Genomic DNA, 25227 nt, shown 5'->3' on the forward strand with positions numbered 1-25227 from the left:
CCCTTCCTTCATGCCTGTGGTTTTATGCCTCTGAAAGGGTGTCTGACTCAAAGTATAAAAACAGTAGTCCATGTGCATTAAATGATGAAGGATCAACATGCCAGGGTTTCTCCAGCTCTGCACTACTGATGTTTGGGGCTGATCATTCTTGTGTGGGAGCGTCCTATGCATTGTAGGTGTTTTACTAACATCCCGTTAGATGCCAGTAGCATTCCCCTCTAGTTGTCCAGATCAGAACATGGCTCTAGATATTACCAAACATCCCCTGGGGGTGACTGCATTAGATAGCGATCAAGCTCTAAGGACCATGGCACAAGATTTCTTGTGGGTCCAGGCTGAGGGAAATCACAAACTCCTGCCACCTGTTCAGGGCAGAGCCGACCCCTCACCCACTAAAATTCTAGCTGGTTAGCTGCAGTCCCTGTGGGGGCTCCTGAACGCAGGTCTCAGGGACAGGGCCACCATCCCAAAGGCATCTTTGTGCAGTTCTCAGAAATATGAAGGAGAGAGCCGCTCCCGGCAAAGCCACACAAACTACTGTGCAGACTGCACGCTGTGGGCGCCCTAATTGCTGCCCTGGACCTCACTTACACTTCAAGGCAAGAATCCGAGGCCAAGTCTGGAAGAGAAACGAGTTTTCTTTCCCCCACATTCCTCACATACTCACAATTATGAAAAGTGAAAAGTTAAAAGGGGGGCGGGAGGAGACATGAGGCCTTGATCCTGGATTATTCCTGTTTCCTTATCTATAAAACAACTATAATCACTCCAAGCTTCTAAAATACTTTTAGGGCTTAACATTCTAACCTGGATTCCATTCAGGTCCATTTTAAAAATTTACTTTACGCATTTCTTTGAACTCATAGCATTAATCAACTAATTTTGCAATAATGTCCAATAGCGATGTATTCTTTTAAAACCCCAACACACTTAAACCACAACTTTTGGAGCTTAGTTTACAATAAATGTGGATGAAAACAAGCGTTTTTAAATTTTTGAAGCCTTAGATACAATTCATTAAATGAAAAACACCATCAGCCATTTCTGCAAAAAGAGTATGAAGGATGAGATGTCCACTGAAATCAGAACCTTCGATTCTAAAATGCACTCCATAATGAATGACAGCCCAGCATGCTGTGCTTATAAATAAATCATTTATGCACTGTGCTGAAGACGGGCACCAAAACTCCTATAAAACAAAGTAATTACTTCCTACTTTCCAAATGCCAGAAAATTCAACTAAAAAGTAACTTGAAAAGTCTCTCAACTTAAAAATATAAATCAAACTCCTACTTGGGAGTCCCACACAAGAAGTTAACTTGCTATCACTGGCAATTCACTCTGGTACTCCTTACTATACACTCTGATTAAACATTTGGTTTCTACAGTGGCAGCTTTCAGGTGAGGTTGGGTTACCAGCCAGGAGTTATCCACATGCCAATTAGCTGATGGCGTACACTAATTTTCAGTGAACGTTAAGTGATGCTATCCTCTTGAACCAGGGCCCAAATACGCTTTCGCGTATTCCACCCCATCCCATTTTATTATTATTTTTATTTTTTAGTTTTACAGTTTTTGTTTTTTAAATTAGTTAGCAATAATTAAGAACACCAAGGTTTAACTAAAATTCTGTATTTTTGCCCCTCTTGAAAAAACCCAATGGCCTGGCAACCCTGAGCTGGTATTTCCACTCAGCAGTATCAGTCCTCTTTAAATGGGACCACCTGTCCCCAGTTTGTCACAGTCCCAGCATTCCCTATTGCAGTGATGGCGAACCTATGACACACGTGTCAGAAGTGACACGCGAACTCATTTTTTTGGTTGATTTTTCTTTGTTAAATGGCATTTACATATATAAAATAAATATCAAAAATATAAGTCTTTGTTTTACTATGGTTGCAAATATCAAAAAATTTCTATATGTGACACGGCACCAGAGTTAAGTTAGGGGTTTTTCAAAATGCTGACACGCCGAGCTCAAAAGGTTCGCCATCACTGCCCTATTGCTTCACAATCAGGCCTCTTCTTTCACTTAGTTACCTGCTTAGCCCCTGAAAACATCTGAGTTTAGACCACCAACTTCTACTGCTGGCCATGATGAATGAACAGGGTCTGGACTTACTCTCCCATTATAACTACTAGAAAACTGGACAGAATAGAGGGGAACAACTGTTTTCAGATATTTGACAACAGGGGGCAGGCCTGGGGTCCCTGAGAGAAGGGAAATAAATGAAGTGAGCCTTAGCACCACCTCACCTTTCTGCACGAGTACCTAAAAGTTAATGAAGTGCCTTCAAATTCTAAGGTAAAATTTACCTTGAAAATCTTCACCAGCCAAACTATTAGTCAAGTATAAATGCAAAAATATAGTTGCAAATATGCTAACCCTCAAAATATTAACATTTTACACACGATTCCTCAGGAAACTACTGGAGGATGTATTCCTCCAAAACAAGAAAGTAAATCAAGAAAGAAAACAACATAGGATTCTCAAAACAGGGACTCCAATATAGGGAAGAAGGTAAAGGGAATTTTCAGGATGGTAGCTGTGCAGAAGCTAAAAAATGAATTACATTTGATGCTTCATTAACATGGGTTTGAACTGCACGAGTCCACTTACATGTGATATTTGGGACAATGTGAAAAAACTTGCAGATGAGCTGCATAGCCTAAAATATGGAAAGTTAAGAAAAAGGTAGCTATATCATAAATGAATAAATTATATATAGATATTAGTCTATTTTATAATGTACTACTATTGAATATTCAGAAATCTATTATACAAAGTTAAAATTTATAAAAAATTCTGCACACGCTTAGAGACCATACATGGCACCATTCGTAGTTGAGCAAAATGTAAACAAACATAAAGATGCAGTATATATGTATAACATACACAATATGTGTTAATCAACTGTCTGTGTTATTGGTAAGGCTTCTGGTCAACAGCAAGCTATCACTAAATATTGAGAGAGTCAAAAGCTATGCATGGATTTTAGACTCTACATGCGGTTGGCACCCATAAACCCAGTACTATTCAAGGGTCAACTGTAGTCCAGATTAGAGCAGAAAGGAGGGTGGCAGGAGCTACAATCTCATCACTAGCACATAATGTCCTCAACTGATGAATGAAGAATACAAACACTCCTTATCTAGCAATATGAAGACAAATACAGAAAAACTAATGAAAAGAGTTGAAAATGATCATTTTAGGAGAGTGGAGAATGGGGGAGTAGGGCTGATGCAGGCAGGAATGTGGCTTTAGTGTTACCTTTCTGCACTGACTGTTTACATCAGATGAACAATTACTTAGATGAAAATGTGATTTAATTTTAAGTAAACAAGTATACCTGAGGGTCAAACCAGAGAGCTATGTATCTAACCTTAACCACACTGGTTCCACAAAACAACCTTTCTTATAGAACTGAGATTCAGGCTGATGTCATTAGGCAACACTGAGTCGTTTTAAGGAAGACTCCTCTGATAATGGTGACTGTATCTATTGTGAGGAGTTGTCAAGGAGACTGTTCATTAATCCCACAGTGTGCCCTCTGTATGAGGGCCCCCAAGAGAAATGCCTGAATGATCTTCATTCTGAGACTGCTCAGGCAGCTTCTGACTAATTAGATTGTATCTATGGGTGCTGTGCGCCTGCATGGGTCTCCAAGCTGGGAAGTATAGGGTCCAGTTGGTTGCCCACCTAATTAGGTCTTTGTAACATACTTTTTCCTTGATTCCACTTTATCTCCTCCCTACCCTGACTCTTTGTTTACCTTTCTGCTTTCAAACCCACTTGAAATTTATGGTGTTCTGTGTTTTATGAATCCTTGTAAGTTGCTGCCTGAAAAATGGCAGGGGAATGGCTGGATGGATGGATAGATGGGAAAACTTTCAAAGACAATTCTGTAAAGGTATGGAAGGAGAATGCCAAATTGGTAAAAGCAGGTCTTTGGAAAAGGGAAAAATTGGGGTCAATGAGGACTTCCACATTATCTGTATTGCCTGATATTTATAATATGTACATATTCATATGCTATATATAATTTAAAAATTCTAAGAATAATTCTACAAGTGCAGCAGAACTAGGATAAAAATATCTAATACTAGCTGCTGAATGTTTGCCATGTGCCAGCACTGTCCTAAGCTCATACATCCATTAATTAATCCTCTCAGAAACCATACTCAATACTATTAACATCCCTATTTAACAAGTGAGGAAACTGAGGCACAGACAGGTTAAGAAGTATCTCCAAGGTTACAGAGTGGGTAAGTGGGAGAGCAGGGATTTGAATTCAGTTTGAATCTTAAACTAATCTCTTGACCAATATACTACTCTGCCATTGGTACTGCGATAAAAGTCATCACTGAAATGCTAAGAACTGTTCTAAATATTTTCAAGTTGGCTCATCCAATCTTCCAATTTACCCTACTCAGGAAACATTATCACTATTTGAATTTTGCAAATGAAACAACAGGTAACAGCTGCCCAAGATCACACAACTAAAAAGTGGCTGAGCCATGTTTTAGACACAAGAACTCATGCACAAGAGCATTTGTGGCTACTATAACATAATTCTGCCTCTATGTGATACCTGCCATCTGTTAAAGTGATGAAAATAAGCCTTTTCTCATTTAAAGTCAGCTATTGTATTCCTACCACAAAACTGCCATTTTTGGAAGTGTTTGCTTCGATCTGCTAATTCACAGATGGTACCTTTACAAATAAGAAAACTTGATAAAACTCTTTTCATATTTACCTGAACCACACCCATACAGGAATCCAAAAATATCGATCCTTTTGGCTCTTTGGAGATCTTTTCATCTTTGTAAAAATTCAAATTGTAGGATCCATCACCAAGTTGAATCAGGTGGAAAAACCGTCTTTTAAATGACTGAAAGAAAAATACATACACAGCTATTGTTTCAAAATGAAAAGAATCACAATCTCTCGCAATTACTCACAATTCGACACATAGATTAAAACCAGTTCAATTCTCCCCAAATCGAATCTAATTCTGGCCAATGCCCCCAGGTAACTGGGTGAGTTAAGACTCTCCTTCACATCTAGTAATTTCACCTGTAGATGTTAGGAGGTGGTTCACCTCACATCTACAGGTCATTTTTCTCACCCACAGAATTTGGGATTTTTATATAACTACCCAAAAGCAGTGCAGTGAGTTCCGAATTGGGATGCAGTTCAGAGGGATGGAAACTTTCTCAAATCCCCAGGGTTTCTGCTCACACAGCACAGAAACCATTCTCTGCCTCGTGACTCTGAGCGATTTCCCAGCCTCAGGACTGAGACAGTCAGCATTTTCCCCGATTTGATATCTCCCTGTCTATCCTACACCCTCCCCCCTTCCAGTGCTTCTTTTCTCTTTATTATTATCCTGGTCTTTCTCTGGCCCTATTTCTGTCCTGGGTAGTTTTTTACTCTGGGTTTACTGTCCTCTTTGCAACCTTCTCCCAATGTAACCATTTTCCCTTTAGTCCTCAATTTCCACTTCACTTGACTTTGTCACAGTAGACCTTTGAAAAAGTGCTTAGGTTTAGCTTCTCAATGACGTTCTTTGAGGTATCAAGTATCATTTTTGTAGTCAATACAGAGAAAAAAGCCTGTGTTAGCCCATCACACCTTCATACCAGGTCCATGATCTCTTCACACTGGTGGTGACAGGGTGACGGGTAAGTGGGTGGAAGGGTCTGTACGAATGGGGGTCAATCTTACTAACCAAAGGGAGGCATCTTACTGACCAGACAACGTCACTTTTGTCAGAAAGAACAGCACGCTCATTCATCTTGAGCATTATTCCTAAGACCTACGGCAAAAAACGTTTAATCAGAGGGGACAACAGGGCGATGGGCCTCCTTACCCTCATGGTCACGCTTATTGCACTGTTCATGTTGCCTTTGTACAGCCACCCGTGCTTGGTGATCCCACCCTTCTGAGAGCCGAGGGAGGCAGCATCCTGGGAGCGAAGGAAAACATTGCAATTAATCTCTGTTATTTGCTGTGAGTCTGGTTAGTGGAACAATCATTCATTTGGTTGCCCCTTGCCCCTTTACTGGAGTAACCATCTGACACTAACACCTACAAGTCACTCTAGAGTCCACTTAACAGGGAAAGAGAGGGACAAACCTACATTTCTGAAAACCCTAGCCCATGAAAAGGCAAAGCTAGTTCCACTACAAATTTTTATTTTTAAGTGTTTAATGAGCCACAGAAAGTACATACCATACTTGACCACTCAAGTTCTAAGGTCTTGCCTGGTTTCATGAAAAATGTTTTCAAATGACACTCCCCTATGACTGAAGGACAAAAGCAAATTCCTGGAAAACTTCCCAGAGGCTTGGTTCAGGGGAAGGTGAATAAAGAAAGGAAGGAAGGAAGGAAATGTGAGGCAATAAAGAAACGACAGGTAACATGGTGGGGCAACCAGAAAAACAAGGAAAGAGAGGGAAGAATGCAACAGGGATAGAAGAAAGAAGGAGTTAGAAAAGCGAAGGAAACAGCTAGAAAAGTAAAGAAACAAGTTCTGACCCCAAGCTCTGAGATCCGGGTTTAAGGGGGTGGCTGCTAAAAATATAGGCATATATTTGTACACATAATAAACAGACCGATGAAATATATACACACAAATACACAATCCAGCAAGTCTTCCACCACAGCCTCGCACACTCTTTAAGAGTGCTCCCTTATGGCTTCTTCCCCCCTTTAAGGCTGTGCTCAGTGTACCCTTCAGTAGGTGCTCTGGGAAGAGAAGGCCACACAGTGTCAGTTTGCCCAGCTCACACCTCCTAAAACTAGTCTCTAATTACGATCCTCATTTCTGCACAAGCAGACGACTGCATAAAGGCCCATTGTATACTGTGTGTTAGACCAGCTCAATATTAATATTGGTGGTTTTACTGTTGTTATTATTAGCAATAACAGAAATAAGTTATCTGTCCATGATTTTACAGTTTGTTTTGTGTGCCCTTGCATGCATTATTTTACTTGGTCCTCCTCTTACTATTAATCAGCACCACATTCTTAATATCTTGCTTTTCACTTTGAATGACTACCTCCTCTTCTCAGAATTATTTTTTAAAAAGCGGTTTCTAAAATAATTTGCTACCAAGGACATTGTTAAAGTTCATGAGGGGCTGGTGTTATTGGCTTAGCTGACAATTTAAAAAGAAAAGAAAAACCACACTCACGATTAGGTACCCAAAAGTGAGTAGGGGAGAAAGAGAAATACGAGACGGGCAGCACCATCTTTTAGTAGGTTTCCCATGTTCAGTGGACATAGTCCCCTTCACGCCCTGCTGTCTTTGTACACTTCCCTAGCCATTATCGTTTCTCCAACAATAGGAGAAGTGGTTGTTAACATCAGAGCTTCTGGGTACTACATACTTCACTCAATGCAATCACTGAAAAACAGCAACTTAAAATGTACTGGCTACCAGATTGTTTTAAGACATCCTGTTGAAAAACAACATAGTCCTGGCTGGTTTGGCTCAGTGGATAGAGTGTCGGCCTGTGGACTGAGGGGTCCTGGGTTCGATTCCGGGGGGAGGGGAGGCACGTGCCCGGGTTGCGGGCTCATCCCCAGTGGGGGGCGTGTGGGAGGCAGCCGATCTGTGATTCTCTCTCATCGTTGATGTTTCTATCTCTCTCTCCCTTTCTAAAATCAATAAAAATATATTTTTTAAAAAAAGAAAAGAAAAACAACATAAACTTAAGGTCTAAGTAATCTTGATATCTCTTAACAGTGCAGCCAAATCTTACCCAGGCCTTTGAAAATGATCTCTGAACAAATAAACAGGGCCAGGAGAACATGCTGCGTATGCTAAGTAGTCAAGTTGAAACGGAAACTTTATTTCAATCAGTCAAACAACACATTTAGTAAAATTCTTCCCTGTTTCAAGAAACATTCCAACTGCTGTTTTGGGTAAATGTTGGTAATTTTCTAATTAGTCTTCTAAGTCTGTAAAAGAAATCAATTTTAAAATCTGTGAGTGATCATCCTACCTCGTCTTTGTCAACCTCCTCATCAACTTCGTAGACATGAACTGGAAGTTTATCCAACTTGGCTCCTTTGCTTTAAAAAGAAGAAAAGAACATGTTTTATAATTACCTGGTCCCTGGAGAGATGCTGCATTTCTTCTCCCATCAGAGGAACCAGCATTTAACAAACCCCAAACTGGCCCACTCAGATAAGATAAAAACCATCAGTGCCACTGCTTTTCACAGTGGAGTTAAGAGAACCCCAAAAGCTATCCATAGCTTGTTGGGAGCTACATAGGTATTTTAAAAAGGGAAAGCTATTAATAAATAAAGACACGGTAGGCATTAACAACAAAAACATGACAGTAACAATATCGGCTGGCATTTATTAAACAATTATGTGTTAGGCACTGTGCTGGGTACTTCACGTGTTTTCTCCTTTAGTCCTTTTGATGCGGGGACTGGTGTTCAGACCATTCACTAGTAATAGATGAGGAAACTGAAGCTTACAGAGAGCAGAGCAAGTAGATGACTTAGGCAGAGATAGAAGAGAATCTATGTTCTTAGTCACTGTTACAATCTTCCCTCTCATCCTCATCACAATAACCAGAAACTCTTATTTATGCCAAAAAGTGAAGTCTACCAGCAGTAAAAGCAAAATATCATATAGATAGGAAGTACAATATATCTCACAGTCTATTCTCTTTTAGCCATGAGAAAAGTAGGAACAAGACTATCAGTGAAGATAGGTTAATCTGATCAAATGGGAAGAATTAAAAAATCCCCACAGGAGTACAGAGTGAACATAGAACTAAGAAGCACACCCATCTGGAGAAGATAATGTTGGAGGAGAGTGTTCTCAGCTGAGGTTTAAAAAAAGGCATCTGGGGAGCTGGCTAAACACGCTTAAGGAGTGGCTGAACCACACAAATAGAAAAAACAAATAGCGAGATCCATCAAGAATAGTATAAACAAATCAAACCCATAGGTGCAACAAACACAAAGAAAAACATATTAATAGGATCTCAAGTAAAATTTTCATTGGCGATGGTTACTTTTGAAACACAATCCATCATTATTTGCTTTCAATTTTCATACTGAACTATATTTAAATTTGCCAACTGCATCATTTATGGGTGTACCATTTTATAACAGACATCCTCTCAAGGTGAGACCTACCTATCCCTGGTTTACTTTAACCACCATTAATCAATCTAAATGTACCTGCTTTTGGTGTATTTTAGAATGAGTTAATACTTTAAAGGAGGTAAAGAAATTTGTCTGGGGAAATGCTTGTTCTTTGATATACTTTTAACATAAAATTTATTCAGTAGAATTTTTTAAATTTTCATTTATTTAATATAAAATAAAACAAAAAAATTTTTGTTTCTTAAAATATTCTTTTTAGCCCTGGCCGGTTTGGCTCAGTGGATAGAGCATCGGCCTGCGGACTCAAGGGTCCCAGGTTCGATTCCAGTCAAGGGCATGTACCTTGGTTGTGGGCACATCCCCAGTAGGGAGTGTGCAGGAGGCAGCTGATCGATGTTTCTCTCTCATCGATGTTTCTAACTCTCTATCCCTCTCCCTTCCTCTCTGTAAAAAAATCAATAAAAGTATATTTAAAAAATATATATTCTTTTTAAGATAAAACACATTGTAGCATATTTCAAAACCCTTACATTTTCTTTGTTTTTATTTCTCACTGAAAAAATTTCACCTGTTTGTGTTTTATCAGTGGCACCCTGAAAAGAACCACTGGAAGTAATTAAACCATCCATGTGTTTATTACCACCTGCCAATCCCAGAGTACTGGGATTGAGTCCTGTTATCACATGCCCTGTAAACAACAGCTATCCCATATCATACAACCATGTAGAAATAGTTTCTCCGATTACTCTGATTGCTAGAAGGTACGTATCTCCCTAAACATTTTAAGTACAAAGACTTTTCCCTATGTGTACAACCCCACCTTGTGTGGTCTGCCCATTTACTTACTTTGGAAGCTGTCGAAACTCTCCTGAGTAATCTTCATATTTATAGTTCACAAGATGCCAGTCAGAGTTATAGGTTTTGATGCACTATTGGGGGTAGATTAAAAAAACAGAAAGTATATGAGAAAAATAAAAATCATTCCCCCTTAATGCTCTTGTGCCTGAAATTCCATCATCAGAGATTCCCGTGAAGCTTAAGAAGCACTTAAACATCCCCCTTGGGAGAGGGGTCACGTTAAGTGTGATCTGAGAGCAGATTTTACAGGAGACACACATCCCCTCCTCCCGCTACATTTACATTACAATGTACAGTTTCTGACTTAAAAGCATTTGGTTCTTAAGAAGTTGTGTGGCCTCTACTAGAATATGAAAGTGAACAGAGAGTGTGAACCATAAGACAGTTTCATGGTATTTACTAATATTACAACTGGCTTTGTTCGTCAATATTATATAAATCTGTCCTCAGCTTTTTCTTCTATTTGTAAGGGACAGAGTGAGGTATTAGGAGGAAGGATTCCATTTCACAGGGGCACCATGACATCTCCGTGTGTACGTGCATGTGTGTACAGAATGCACAACGTATGCAGCGCTCCATTGCCAAGGATTCTATCGGTGACACTAACCTGCAGAGGCTGCATTCGACTACCTCCTAAAAGACAGACTCAGTGGGCCAGCATGGTGTCTTTCATTCATCTACGCAGCAGGATTCACTGAGTAGCACATACAGTCTTAAGATTATAAGATCTTCCAGATCTTCAAATACGAACAAGTCGAAATCTATAGGTGAAGTCTTTGATTTAGTTACCATCAGCTTAGCCCAAATAATTTTTCTGTGTGATCAGCTCTTGACTACATGTATGTAGACTTCAGTATGGCAAAAAAAAGTGAATAAGTGAAAACATAGGTAGATAAATGCATGTATGTATTACCGAGTTGATTTGATGCTGGCTAGTGAATAAGTGAAAACATAGGTAGATAAATGCATGTATGTATTACCGAGTTGATTTGATGCTGGCTATATCTAACATGAACAAAGTCTCTTTTCGGCTTACTTCTCTTCATTGTTTAATTGTGAACCTTTTTATCTATTTCTTAGCCTATGCCAGAAGGCCTTTTGAGGCAAACTCTCCTTCACCCCAAAATCATGAAAAGAATTGCAGCAACAACAGCAAGTGCTTCTCCTGTGCCAGGCTCTCTATAAGCACTTGACTGGCAAGGTTGTAAAGGGAAGGTAGTGTAAGCTTTGCTATCATTAAGGTAAGATAAATAGGAGAGGTGGGATAAATAGCAGAGAAGGGTTAAGAAGAGGGTTAGGTGTGCGAGCTAAGCAACTTTTCAATTTCTCTTCTCTGTACTTACAAATGTTTTTTAAATACTATTTTATTCTTGTAAATGCTTTCAAAAATTTTTCAAAGCATTTTCACCTTTAGAACATCAGATATCCACACTTAAAATTACATTCCCAAACCAGTATGATTTCAGAATTATCCTTAGATTTGGATTTTCCCACTACCGTCCGTAGGTCCATTATCACTAAGTCAAGTCTGACTGTGTATTATACAGTCTCATGGACGAGCCCCTATTCTCTTTGTTCTGGAAGCCAAATCGGGGACAGCAGCAGCACTCAGGGCCATGGTGGTTTTGCATAGAGCAGGGCCACTGAAGTTGTGCCACCCAAGTCTCTTGCAGGTCATTACAACCATTCTGAAGTATAAAATGCACCTGCCCAATTAAAACATACACAATGCAGACATACATGATCGTGTGCATTTATGAACGGAATACCCGAGTGCCCAAATTTTTAATACCTTAGATAAAACTAGTAAGAAACAAAATTATAATATTTAAATATGTTAAATTATAAGGAACTGCAAAAAGCACAGTTAGCCAGGTTAAGCAGCCAGTGGTTCATTCATTTAATAAGCCATTGTTGATTGCCCACACAGCAGGCACCTACTAAATTCCAAGGTAGAAACAGAATAAGGCAAGCAACACCCATCCCTCTGGGACGTGGAAAGTCCAGGAGACAATGGGTTCAATCAGAAATCAGTATCCACAGAACCATATCTCTAAAAGCATAGAGATCTGATTTCATGACTGACCTTTCAAACTTGTGAAATTCAATAATATTTTGAACTTCTACTGCAGGTTTTTTGAAGTTGTTTTTTAAAAAGCCATTAGGTCATTCTCCTCGGGACGAGAGGATGGAGAGGAAGTGCTGTTCCACTCCACCCAAGGGAAGGCTCTCCAGAGGGCTTAGTTATGTTGGCTCCCGCAGCAGAGGATGGAGCCGCTATTGCTCAACCTGCAGCGATTAAAGAACTTAATGGAGAGCTGCCCTTCAAAAACCGTATTTTTTAAGCAACTGGGAAAACTGAATTAGTAATTAATAATTTTGCTGCAGGCTTTAAAACAGGAGTCAACAAACTTTTCCTGCAAATGGCCAGATCGCAAACATTTCCAGCTTTGAGGGACATACTGTCTCTGTTGCAACCACTCAACTCTGAGCTGTGATATAAAAGCAGCCACAGGCAATAGGTAAACAAATGGGTGTGGCTGTGCTGCGACAAAACTTTATTTATAAAAACCGGCTGCAGGCCAGAGTTTGCCTGTCGGTCACAATTTGCCTACATCCTGTTTTAAAATAAACATTTAAGATCATATAAACATACCTGGTTGTATTTGTCTAGAACTAATTTTACTAATATAATAGCAAAGGAGGCAAGATAAAAAGTTACCTTTTCAGAAAGATGAGAGAACACACTTGAAAAATTTTAAATACATACTGAATTTTTTAAAAAAAATCTCCATGGAAATTAAATCATGTTACTTTAATTGGTCTTCACTTATAAAAGCATAATTTCATTATAGTGGGCAAATTTAGCAATAGACATATTTATCATCTAGAAAATGAGGATAAAAACGGCCCCTGCTTCTTTCTGGATCAGGGCCAATGGCCATGCCCAGGAGCCCTTCTGCTCTCCCAGTAAAGCAGAGGCCCATTCAGAGAGCCCCTAACCCCCCAGGTACTTCAATGAAGGAGCACTTCAAGAAAGAACATTAAAACATCTAATTAGTTCATCCTACCTAAAAGCACCTGGAGGAAGAAACTAACACCCCAAGGTGGGGGAGAGGGGGGGAGGAGGGATGGGGGGAACCAGCAATCTAAATGCAATAACTTTTCTTTCCTCATGATGATCATTACTTGTATGTTAAAACAAAAGTAATAGTGACCACACATTGATCAGGGATGGGCAGACTCAGCTCATTTTCACCTGCCACTTTATAAATATTGAAATTGAACTGGTCTTGAAGGTAAGTTCCAAGTATAAATATGTAATAGTGTAAATGATTACATAAATGTGTGTGCCGAGTCTCCATTAAATATCCATGACGAAGCCTCTGACATTACACCCAGTGGCTTTATTTCATAAGCTCCTGCAGAATTTTCATGTTCTGTTGTCAGAAATGACCCCCTTTGGCATTTCTAAGTTTTGGATTCTGAAAACCGCATGTCATCCTCTGATTTTAACTTCCATTACAAAAAATATATATACTTACTTCCCTGACACTGTCTTGAAAACATCATTAAAATTTAAAGAAAAGGGGGTGGGGGAGGCCAGCCTTGGGAAAAAAGGACTAAAATAACGTACATGAATGTAGAAGAAACACATTACCTCTGTAACAAATAAGCTCTGCGCTTCCTCCTGTGCGTGTGCAGGAACCGTGGAGCATCTGTAGCGGCCCTGGCGTCTCAGGATGGCAGTCTGTGAAGGACAGCACCAGGCAAGGGCTGAGTGAGGTGAAGAAGGGAGGGCAGCCTCCAGGTCGCAGGCCTGGCATGTACAGTCACTTCGGTCTCTGCCACTTCCTCCTCAGGTCACACAACAGAGCCCACCTGACACCCTACCATTCAAAAGTCATGCCGGGCCACGACCCTGCTTCTTTCTGGATCAGGGCCCAATGGCCACTCCCGGGGGCCCTTCTGCTCCCCCCAGTAAGGCAGAGGCCCGTTCAAAGAGTCCCTAACCCCCCAGGTACTTGATCTAGTCCCATCACACTGCTTTTTACTTGCCCCAATTATCTTTCTGTATTGTAGTTAAATAGATATGACATAAAATTTACAATTTTAACCATTTTCAATTGTAGAGTCCCGTGTCATTGTACAGGTACACTGCTGTGCAACCATCGCCACTATCCATCTCTGAACTGCCCTTTATGTCTGTGTTCACTACCACATCTCCAGTGCCCAAGAGCAAGGTAACCAGAGAGGTTGAAGGCCCTTATTTAGTATCTGCCGACTGAATCTATGAATTGCGAATTCTACCTCCCCTCCTATGAGCCTTAGACCTATTCTTGTTTCATGAGGCTTCAATGCTTATTTTAAATAACAAAATGCCTCAAGACTTGAGGCAGATGCACATCTATTCCAGTTAACGTTGTTTGGGCGGAACAGTAATGTCAATACAGGAAACAGGACCTCAGACTTCAGAAAGATTTCCTCTCCCACGGACTACAATCCTTGGAACTATTAACTGATCATCAAACAGCATACATGAAACATTTTGCTAACGGAATCTACCCTGTTGGCTCTTCTTGGCTAATTACTAAGCTGGGGTCTCCCAGCACCTGTCCCGGCTGTTTCTCTTCTTCCTTTGATAAGAAGCAGCTTTGGGTCAAATTTGAAATCCCCCGAACCTGTAGAGGTGGAGAACCCCAGGGCATATATTTTATGTATAACTTAATTTTATTTCCTGCCCACGTTTTCTCTGTGTTGTGTTTGATTCACCTATATATATTCTCTTATTGCACTGTGTCCATCTTTGAAATTAATCTTACCTCCCGTTTTTTAGAATAAGGATCCCTTAATTCTACAGGAAGGGAAGGAAGGAACTCTATTCTCCACCAAAATCCTTCACAGGTGGATTATTAATTCATTCAGCCTCCAAGAGGGCTTGTAAGACCCTGGGTGTCTTGGTTTCTTTGCGAATATCTCAAACAAAGGGTGATTCTCATTACTCACCTGTTCACATGAAATGCCATAGAGATATGTGACTAAGCTTTGCAGAGGCACAATCTACTCAAAAAGCTTCAACATAACATAAATTATAAGAGACTGTCAAAACTAATATTAGTAAAGGGGAATTGCTTAAGAAATTGTGTATGCTTCTTTTTTTCAGATTCTATTTATTTTTTATATTTTCTCTTCTCTTTTATTTTTTTTTAAATATTTATTGTTGAAAGTATTACATATGTCCTCTTTTTCCTCCATTGACCTCTTGTGTTTGTGTAAACTTCTTAATATTCTTACTTATTGTGTCCTTATCTTGATTATTTGGGTCTATCAGGATTTTATAAACTAATGATTATACTTTCAAAAATGTTCAGGAAATGGCTCAGGCTAAGAAACAGGACTATTAGGGTCATTTCCAGCCCATTTCCCATCACAAGACTAAGAAGAAAGAAAATGTATTACAAAATTTTCCCAGCGAATTGCCAACTCAAGAAACTTTAATTATGTAATACTTTTCTAAGCACCCCTTTAAGAGAAAAATAATAGCAAATGAGTCTTTTTGATTCTCATGGACCAAAGTACCATTATGCTCTCAATTTAAAAGAAAGCAAAAATCATTTGAGACTTGTCCTTTACCAAATAATTAAAGCAATCATTCACGTGTTTATTGCCATCCACCAATACCAGAATGCTAGATTTGACTCCATTACTGATGAAGTCCTAACTATGATCCTCATAGTTCTTTTTGTATGTCTGTTTTAGATCCTCTTTTTTAGATGCCTACTATCCTTCCCTATATGTTCATGCTGTTCCTCACACCAAAGGGTGGAAACTATTTCCTCTTCCCTTGAATCTGGGCTGTTTAACATGGATAAAATGAGGTAGAAGGGACCTTGAGCCAGTTCCAAGCCTAGCCTTTAGGAGAACTGGTAGCTTCTGATTCTTCCTTCTTGAAAGACAACAAACACATTAAAAGATCCACCACCTGAGATCACCATGCTGTGAACAAGTTCAAGCTAGTCATAAGGAGAGGCCGTATATAGAAAGATGCCCCACCAGCCTCCAGCTGGTTCCAGCTATCCTGGTCGAGTGAAGAAGTCACAGCCCCCATAGACTCTAAATAAAGCAGAACTACCCAGATTTCAGAATTATGAGAAACAATAAATTGTTGTCTTACTAGACTTTGGGGTAATTCAGCAATAGATAACTGTAATAAGACTGTAAGAGGCTAGGAACATCTCCTAATTAAAGTATTGGAGAATACTGCCATTTTCATGGAAATATCTTTCAAATGCGAATCACACTATAGGTTAGGACAGAAGCATGGAGGGGATACACTGCAATCTGGTTTCCATACTTACCCTCTATTCAATCAGTGTCCTAAGCGCGGGCAAGTCAGAGAAAAATGTCTGCTAGACCTAGAGAATAGACTATAGTGGCTTCTCTTCCCAAAGAATAGCCTACTGATCACGTAAGGTTCAGTATAAATATCACTCCATCCATCCATCCATCCATCCATCCATCCATCCATTCCTTCCATCCATCTGTCGGTCTATCCATCCATCCCTCTTTCCCTTCCTTCTCTCCCGCCTTCCTCCCTCTACTGGGTCCCTACTTTTTACCAACAGACAATGAACTAGCATTGGAGACACCACATTAAATAAAATGTAGTTCTTACAGAGTTTACAGTCTGATGGCAGAGGAAATAAATTATTAGAGTGTGATAATTACTGCAGGGGGATATGAGAAAAAAGAGCACAGATACACAGGCTGGTAAGAGAGGAAAGAGTAGGGGAGTCTAAATTTGACACGGAGGAGAAGAGGACATCAAGAAAATGTGTACTGCCTGGCCAGTATGGCTCAATGGTTGAGCATCAGCCCATGAACCAGGAGGTTGCGGTTCAATTCTGGGTCCAGACACATGCCTGGGTTGCGGGCTCAACCCCCAGTAGGGGACATGCAGGTGGCAGCCGATGTATGTTTCTCATTGATGTTTCTATCTCTCTATCCCTCTTCCTTCCTCTCTCTAAAATCAATAAAATACATTTTTTAAAAGATGTGTCCTGAGGCAAAGATGCTTAAGCTAAATTGTACTTGTACTGCATACACTTGAAACTTGGAGAGAGGCTTATTACCCTTGGAAAGTTAAAAGGGCAAAATCAAGACATAATAAATGTGGTTAGCTCTTTGCACACACACAAAGGAAACAAACCCATTAAATCCTCGAACTGAAAAATCATTCTATGTCAAAGGAAAAACTTCCTAGAACTCTAAATTTGAATTAAACAACACTAAAACCCTACCAACCCACAGGCTAGTCAGTGGTTTTAATTCATCTGGGGAAAGAATGAGCCAACAGAAAGAAACGGGCTTTGAACCAGAGCACTTCTCTCAGTATCTTTAAAAGAAAAGGCTGGGATCCATCAGGCAGGGACCCACGGGGGGGCTACAGGACTTGGCACCAACGAGAAGTCCCGTGTAATACCACCAGTTGCCAAGGTCTCCCACTCATTGCTTTGGCTCTAAGTCCAGCCTCAACAACCCACTTGTTTATAATGTGATCCCCATTTAGACTTCACTAGTTAGAGAAGAACGCACAGCCAATGAATACATCCTGATTTGCTTATTAATTCCAGTTCTGAATGCACATTTTTAAATATTCTCTTGAGGGCTTGGCTACTACAAGTGAATTCATCCGAGCCCAAATAATTCTGGTTATATTGTCCAAACCCAGTCTTTGGACTTACAAAGTATAAAACTGACCCTAGGCCAGTGGTCGGCAAACTGCGGCTCGCGAGCCACATTCGGCTCTTTGGCCCCTTGAGTGTGGCTCTTCCTAAGCCTTAGGAGTACCCTAATTAAGTTAATAACAATGTACCTACCTATATAGTTTAAGTTTAAAAAATTTGGCTCTCAAAAGAAATTTCAATCGTTGTACTGTTGATATTTGGCTCTGTTGACTAATGAGTTTGCTGACCACTGCTAGACCATGATGGCTTGTCTGATAGCTCATCATCTCTGATTCCATTATACAAAAGTCTCTTGCAGGCACATCTTTTTTTGCCCTACCAGACCATGGATTCCTCTGAGGGCAGGAGATGCATCTTTCTATTTGTATCTCTGTGCCAAGTACTTAATAAATAAATGAATAAAATAGACAATGGAGAAAGAAATAGAAACCTACCAATAATTATCCATTACTTGCATATGTTTTTTCTATTACTATAAAAGTTCTCTGATGAAAATTGACAAGGGAAGTCTACAGCATAAGTGAATTCTCTGTTTTAATTTCTCCATACATTTTTATGTATTAAAAGTTACATTCGGGTAATAGTCAACTGTATGCCAAATCAATTCACGTTAAATTTCTGTAGTTTTATTTATCTGGTTTATAACGAATTCAAATCAATACCAAGATATACTCCATGAACATTAAAGCCCTTCTTTAAAAATTAGCTTAATTTTCTTTTTCATGGTTATGGTATTCTTTTTTATTTTACTTTTCTATCAGTTAAAATCATATTCCTGCTAAAAGATGGGTCTGTGTCCACTTTAGATAAATCAGTATCAAGGTTGGACATTCAGAGACTATCAGTTTTATTTTTATATTTGGAAAGATACGATTTCCATTCTACTAAGAAAGCTTAGTAGCTTCTGACTAAGTAACTTTCTACATTTGCAAGTGGGAAGGGAAAAACATTTCACATTATGAAGTGTGATAAGACCTGAAAATTAAATCTAAACATAGACAGACAACCATTAGGATATAAATCTCACAGCACAAAACAATTTAAAATTAAAAGCCCTCTTCTAACTACTATAATAATCTAAAAAATCATCTATATTTGGTCAGTACCATTACTTAGGCTAAACACTGGTGGTCTTTGACACAGAAATCCTTAATTACTGTGGCCAAGTATGGGCAGGAGTCTTATGAGGAATTCCACAAAATTTTGGAGTAATTGAAAAGGATAACTGAACTGCTAAAGAAGAGAAAGCAAGGGGGGAAGTCCTCACCCAAAGGCCTTATATAATGATGCACAAACACCTGAGAGCTCCAAGTAAATCTGTATAAGACTTTTTTCTCCAAAGGAATGAGATGAAGAAGTACAAAGTTGTCCCCGCGTCCCCGCCCCCGCCTTACCCCACCGGAATATGAAGAGTAAAATTTAATAGTGATCTGAAAATCTAATTTGGAGTAACAAATTTCAAATAGATGCTTTTTTATTTTAAAAACTTTTACTTTCTCTTGGTTCAAATGACTGCCTCCAAAAACAGAGAATCTGATTGTCTATGAGCCACATCTGAATGCTTACCCCAGGGAGGCAGAGCCATGGGCCATCTAAAGGGAATGTACAGAGGTATCAGGTCTCCACGCCTGGGCCTTCCTGATATTTCCCACCCCTCTTCTTCATCACCCATTTCTCTTCCCTCATGGCCTGATGCAACCCTGTTTCTTCAGCTTCAACTTGGAATCCCTCTCTACTATCAGAATTCCTGACCCCATCTGGTCAAGGCTCTGTCTTCCTTCCATCAGTGCTAGACAACACACTACCTTGACCCCTCTGAGGCTGGGATACGAAGAAGCTTGTGTTTCAAACCACGAGCAGCGTGAAGCACATAATTTAATTAAGCTTCCTATGGAAGAATTTGAGAAGTGATATTGGAAAGCGGTTTGGATTGAGAGCCAGGAAACCTGAGTTCTCATCTGAGCTCTGCCTCTAATTAACTGTGTGATCTTGGGGGAAAGTTTTAACTTTCCACATCCATAAAATCAAGAGGTTTTCAGGATTTCCAGGTTTCCTTTGTGGTTTAAAAATTCCACCGTTCTGTGAACATGGAATTTTAAGTCTGTCTCACACAAATGTTTATGTTAGTGCTATGCATTGCTCAGTGAGCCACCAGAACATAAAAGACATCCAGAAAAAAAAAAGTAATTCTGTAACAGCTCTGATTTATAGTCCCCATTTATTTTGTTTAATAAAAGGAATTGTCGGATTAAAAGGAGGGAAGATTCACCATAAAGACTCAAATAAATAGAGGCATGAGTGTTAACAAAGACATGCTTTCTTTATTTCATCATTTCTTTATTTTTCTAACCCTTGAAACTCATATGGTACTGGATTTTTTTTTTTTATCATTTTACCATAAGCATGAAACTATAACAAAACAGCCTTCTTAATTCCTGATGGGAAGTATGCATATCCACTGGGTATTTAAACTATCTTATTTTATAGGGTTTTGATTAAGAGACTGAAACAATGGCCTTCCCTGCTCCTGGGACCACATGAACAATGAGCTAAAGACAATATTCCAGAGAAGTGGGTGGGCTGCAACCTGAGCCAGCTGTGTGGATCCACCACAGACTGTCTCCCCCGTCTCTCCTGTTCAAAGGAGCACAGGGCTGGGAGTGTCCTGCCTCAGACAGAAAACAAACATCGCGGGGCAGCCAGAAGGAGTGCAGGCTTTGAAACAGGGAGAGATGGCTTCTAGTGTCCTAAACAGAACAGCTGAGTCAGATGAAGGAAGAGGGTCCTCTTCTAACTGGCCAGTCGCCACATGGCTGCAGAGCAGAGTGCAGGGAAATGTCCTAGGTACCTGCTGTCTTACCTCTAAGGTGCAGATGGCCTGAAGTCAGAGAAGAAGGCCCAAGAGCCATTCTGCTGACCTGCTGGACAGAGAAGCCCACAGATCTCAGACCTGGTCAACCCCAATCTACTCTTAGGCTCAAACATAGACTATCTTCCCTTAGCAGTCAACCCCTCCTGTTTGTAATTCCATATAAAGCATCGGTACTAGTGTTTATTTTTGTGTTTAACTTATTTAATAGCACTATCCCTTCAAACCGTTGAGAGCTTGATGCAATCATCTGCCAGGAGAAGGGCATCCTTGCAGCGGGGGTAGGAGGGGCCAGAGCTCAGTGCCATGAGGGAAAAGGATGCTGTCAGAAATGAGAGCTCAGGTGGGCAAGGTAAGACTGAGAGCTCTTTAGGAGGCTTCCCTCGGGCCTGGCCCATCTCCATCACTAAAGATTAAGCTCTGAGTTGAATTTTTACTGGGCCAACTGGGCCATGTGGATAGTGTCCACTTCAATGTTCTAAAGTTACCTCGGATTTTCAACTACTCCCTGTTAGAGAGATGGCTCCCAACGCCTCCTTCCTTTCGTCTCTAGACCTGAGCCAAACCACAGGTGCCTCCCTTGTCTGTGGAGTTAGGTCCCTTTGATGTCTGCAGATACACTCCGGCTGGGTTTGCCTGTACATTAAACGTTTTGTATCCAGGGCCACGTTAAACATGACTGCGACTTACTGAGCACAGCAGTGAGGACGCCTTCCCAAATATCTGGCAGATGCGTTGTTTCAGAGCAGATGACTTGCTTTGCAGAGGGCGCAGTCCCACACGCGGCTGGGAACTGCAGTCCACACAGGGTGTGCCCCACGGCTCACTGCCAGATCACGTCTTGGCAGCTGACCAACATGTTCTATTAAGATCAGACACTTCCAATTTCAGGCTAACAGTTTCCTGAGAATTTTCAATGTTTAATTCACTAGTAATTAAGAACATGGACAAAGCATGGGACAAGGGAAGGGTCTAGAGCTGGAGAAGGAATTCTATTTGGGTTTCTGAGGGATCTAACAACAACAACAACAACAACAACAACAAAAACAACTCCCAAGGAACTAATTAAAGCCATACAAGGGCCGAGCCTTGATTACGTGCAGGGAAACGGACATCTCTCTGTTTCTAATAGCTCCTCTTCACTAGCTCCTGCACGGTCCCGAAGCTTCCATCTTTAACTGCCTTTCTCCATTCACTCAAGTGTCACCCTGTGAGGTCAATGCCTCTCTTTGCTGTACATCCCTATGACAACACACAGAATGAGGGTGCTCCTGTATGAACCTCAGTGCAGCACCCTCCCTGACTGGCATGCCCGCCTTCCTTCTATCATCCGTCTTATCCGTTCTCTGCTCAGCTGCCAGTCATCTTTCTAAAACTCTGATACGGTAGCATCACGCCTCAGATTAAAAGCTTTCAATGACTCTCACTGCCACCAGAACAAAGTCCAAACTCCTCAACATGACCTAAGACCTTCCAAGATCAGCCGTACTGACGTTTCCTGACTCTTCTCCTGCCCTTCTCCACCCCTCCAGCACACGGGGTACTTCTGACTCCCCCTCCAACACGGGGTACTTCTGACTCCCCCTCCAACATGGGGTATTTCTGACTCCCCAATGCACCGACCCCACTGCCCGGCTGCAGAGCTGCTCATACCAACCTCAGGACTCCTGCAGCCACTGCCCTCAATGAGCATGTGTGTCATTCTGTTGAAATTACTCAAAAACCTTCCTGTATCTCCTATTAGACTTGAGAACCTTCGATTATACTATTCACCTTTGCTTCTCTAACACCCAGCATAACATCTGGCACCACATAAATGTCTGCTGAGTGAATGGGCAGATTTTTTCTAATGGAGATTATTCTATTTAGTTGTGCGATCCCTTGAGGTTCCAAATTAGACAGGGTTTCAGCAACTGATGAGACATCACGGAGCTTCTGCATAATGTCTTGTTTCCTAAAATATCATGTACATTTAAAAATTTCAGTAGACCTTTAGGAGTCATAAAAAATTTATTCTGCTACCTTTTCAAACCCACCAATTATACATTATAATTGCCTGTTCAAATGCAGTAAACCATAACTAAATAAGTTCAATGTTCAGAATCCTGAGTGAGCAGACTCATCCTTTCAAAAGAGATTACTTTTTGGCTTATGTTTGGTTTGGTATTACAAAGAAGCTTGTTTTTAATCTCTTCATGAATACCACTGCACAAGTGAGGAGAGTGTGTTTTGGGGGGTGGTATCCAGAAAACCAGGAGTGGCCTTTGGGTCATTCAGAGGACAAGTGGCAGGCCCAGCTCCCTAGTAAGGGGCTCAACCTGTTCCATATGACATGGCTTTGCAATTAAAACGGCTATCCTCAAAAATAGAACTATGTTACCTAGACCAGAGGAAGAAGGCTGCAATAAGAACCCTAGCCCCTCAGCTCCCTCCCAACAGGAGGACATCAGCCAGGTATACAAAGAGCTTTCCCGAACGGTCAGATCTCATTGGATTCTCATCCATCTGTGAGGATCCAAATTTTAGGGCAAACGTTGTCTCTGAATTACCTAAAAGTGACTTTTAGGAGGGTTTATTGCTAATCCAAATACCCAGATTAGTAATAGACAGACCTGGGGCTAACATCTAGAGCAGTGATGGCGAACCTATGACACGCGTGTCAGAGGTGACATGCGAACTCATTTTTTTGGTTGATTTTTCTTTGTTAAATGGCATTTAAATATATAAAATAAATACCAAAAATATAAGTCTTTGTTTTACTATGGTTGCAAATATCAAAAAATTTCTATATGTGACACGGCACCAGAGTTAAGTTAGGGTTTTTCAAAATGCTGACACGCCGAGCTCAAAAGGTTCGCCATCACGGATCTAGGGTCACATAACTAAGTCTTGGATCTTGCCACTGACCCTATCACCCAGAGCATCTACCATCCTATCACCCAGAGCACCTACCATCTCTCTGAGTTAACTGCATTCCACTCGGCAACATAACCTTGAGAGAGGTATGAGCAAGCATAGTTTCTTTGGTTTTCTAGTTGTCTGTGTATGGTGCTGTATGTCTATCTTTAGAACGCAATTCTAGCTGCTAAAGAGACCATACCTTTGTGTGGACGCCTAGCATAGTGAAAATGCTTCATGTTAAACCATGCCCACTATTTACATATTGCAATATGTATACCAATGAACTTGCCTTTCAGAAGGCACACTCCCCCATGTGCCCCTCATTCATGTGTAAGGTTTCACTGGTGCATCCAACAGCATTTCACTCAAATCCCATGCGTTTACCAGCACACCACCATGCTGGTCTTGTTCAGAGCAGCATTGCCGCTCCTGGGATGCCATCCAAACTCTTATTTTAAACACCATGGAGCAGAGATTATGCTTTGCAGATAAAATGCTAAGCAGATGGGGAAGACCTGATTCGAGGGCTTCTGACATCGGAGGACCTCGCTGAACTTCATCTGCCCCCTCTGGATTTCATGCACACCCTCAAGGTGCTGCTGACACCGGCTGCTCAAACCCACACAGAACACACTTGGCAGTGGCCAGGCTCTGCCACGCAACCCTGGAGGAAAAAGGCAGAGGTGCGGACACAGCAGGACCCCTGAAGGTTGTGGACCCATAAAGATTTGTACCTGGTAATATGTTAAATGGCATCTCATAGTTCTGAGGCCAAAGCCTAGATTTTCTTTTTCTTTAAGGACTTTTGTTTTTTGTTTTTGCATGCATACATATTGTGTCTCTCCTTCTCTTCTACTCCCCTGATCTGCCACCTTGATCTATGCTCTTACAACCTCAAAGGCAGCCGGTGCCAAGATCCCAAACCATCCATTTCTTCAATACATATTTAGTGCCCACCATGGATAAAACCCTGTTGTAGGAACTCTAGCAAATGCAGAGGTGAATTTTCAAAAAAGGATGGTTTGTAATAAAAACCAAATAATTATGGTTTGCTACTCTCATAGAGATTTTATTTTCTATTGGGGAGAAAATAAAGTCTTATAGTTACAAATAAGTTATAATAAAGAACAATATTCAATGACTGCTATAGATACAGTATAAATACATCTCCACCTGCTTAAGCTATCTCTGTCATAAGATATCATCTTGGTTTAATTCTTCCTCTATCTGTATGGCATTCACATGAATGAACAATAAACATGTAAGTAAATATGTTAGAAGCGGATAGGCAATACAGTGAGAAAAATAAAACTAAGCAAGGTAAAGGGGGCCAGGAACGCCTAAGGGGGTTGGAGGTATGGCAGTGGCAAGGGCCTCACTGAGAAGGTAAGACCTGGGAAAAGGTTTGCAGGAGGTGAGGGACAGCCAGGTAAAGAATGTACCAGACAGAGGGAACAACCCGAGAAAAGGCCCTGAGGTAGGAGTGACATAGGAGCCCCTCCCCGCTCCGTGGGGCCCAGTGTGGCTGCAGGTGAGAGTGGGGAGGGAGATGGGGGCCAGTCAGAGAGGCAGTGGGTAGACACGGACCCTTCAGACCACGGTAGGGCCTTCACTAAGGGACTCTAAACACAGGAGCGATGTCATGTGACCTGCCTTTTAAAAACTACTTAAACAGGATAGGCCAGTGGTTCTCAACCTTCCTAATGCCGCGA

At 40.8% G+C, this 25227-nt stretch overlaps 1 protein-coding gene across 13 annotated transcripts in view; it reads right to left on the minus strand.

The window, feature by feature from the left end:
* DOCK9 (dedicator of cytokinesis 9) overlaps window positions 1-25227 on the minus strand; it is a 154227-nt gene that overhangs the window by 101173 nt on the left and 27827 nt on the right. For all 13 annotated transcript variants that reach the window (XM_023764196.1, XM_014466081.2, XM_023764190.1 and 10 more), the window contains exons 3-7: window positions 13659-13748; window positions 9986-10068; window positions 8015-8084; window positions 5874-5969; window positions 4758-4892 (exon numbers count right to left, since the gene is read on the minus strand). In XM_023764196.1, coding sequence (XP_023619964.1) covers window positions 4758-4892; window positions 5874-5969; window positions 8015-8084; window positions 9986-10068; window positions 13659-13748 — 474 coding nt within the window. The remainder of the gene's footprint in view (window positions 1-4757; window positions 4893-5873; window positions 5970-8014; window positions 8085-9985; window positions 10069-13658; window positions 13749-25227) is intronic.

Source organism: Myotis lucifugus, unplaced genomic scaffold, assembly GCF_000147115.1.
Source record: "Myotis lucifugus unplaced genomic scaffold, Myoluc2.0 scaffold_320, whole genome shotgun sequence".
Classification (NCBI taxonomy): Eukaryota; Metazoa; Chordata; class Mammalia; order Chiroptera; family Vespertilionidae; genus Myotis; species Myotis lucifugus.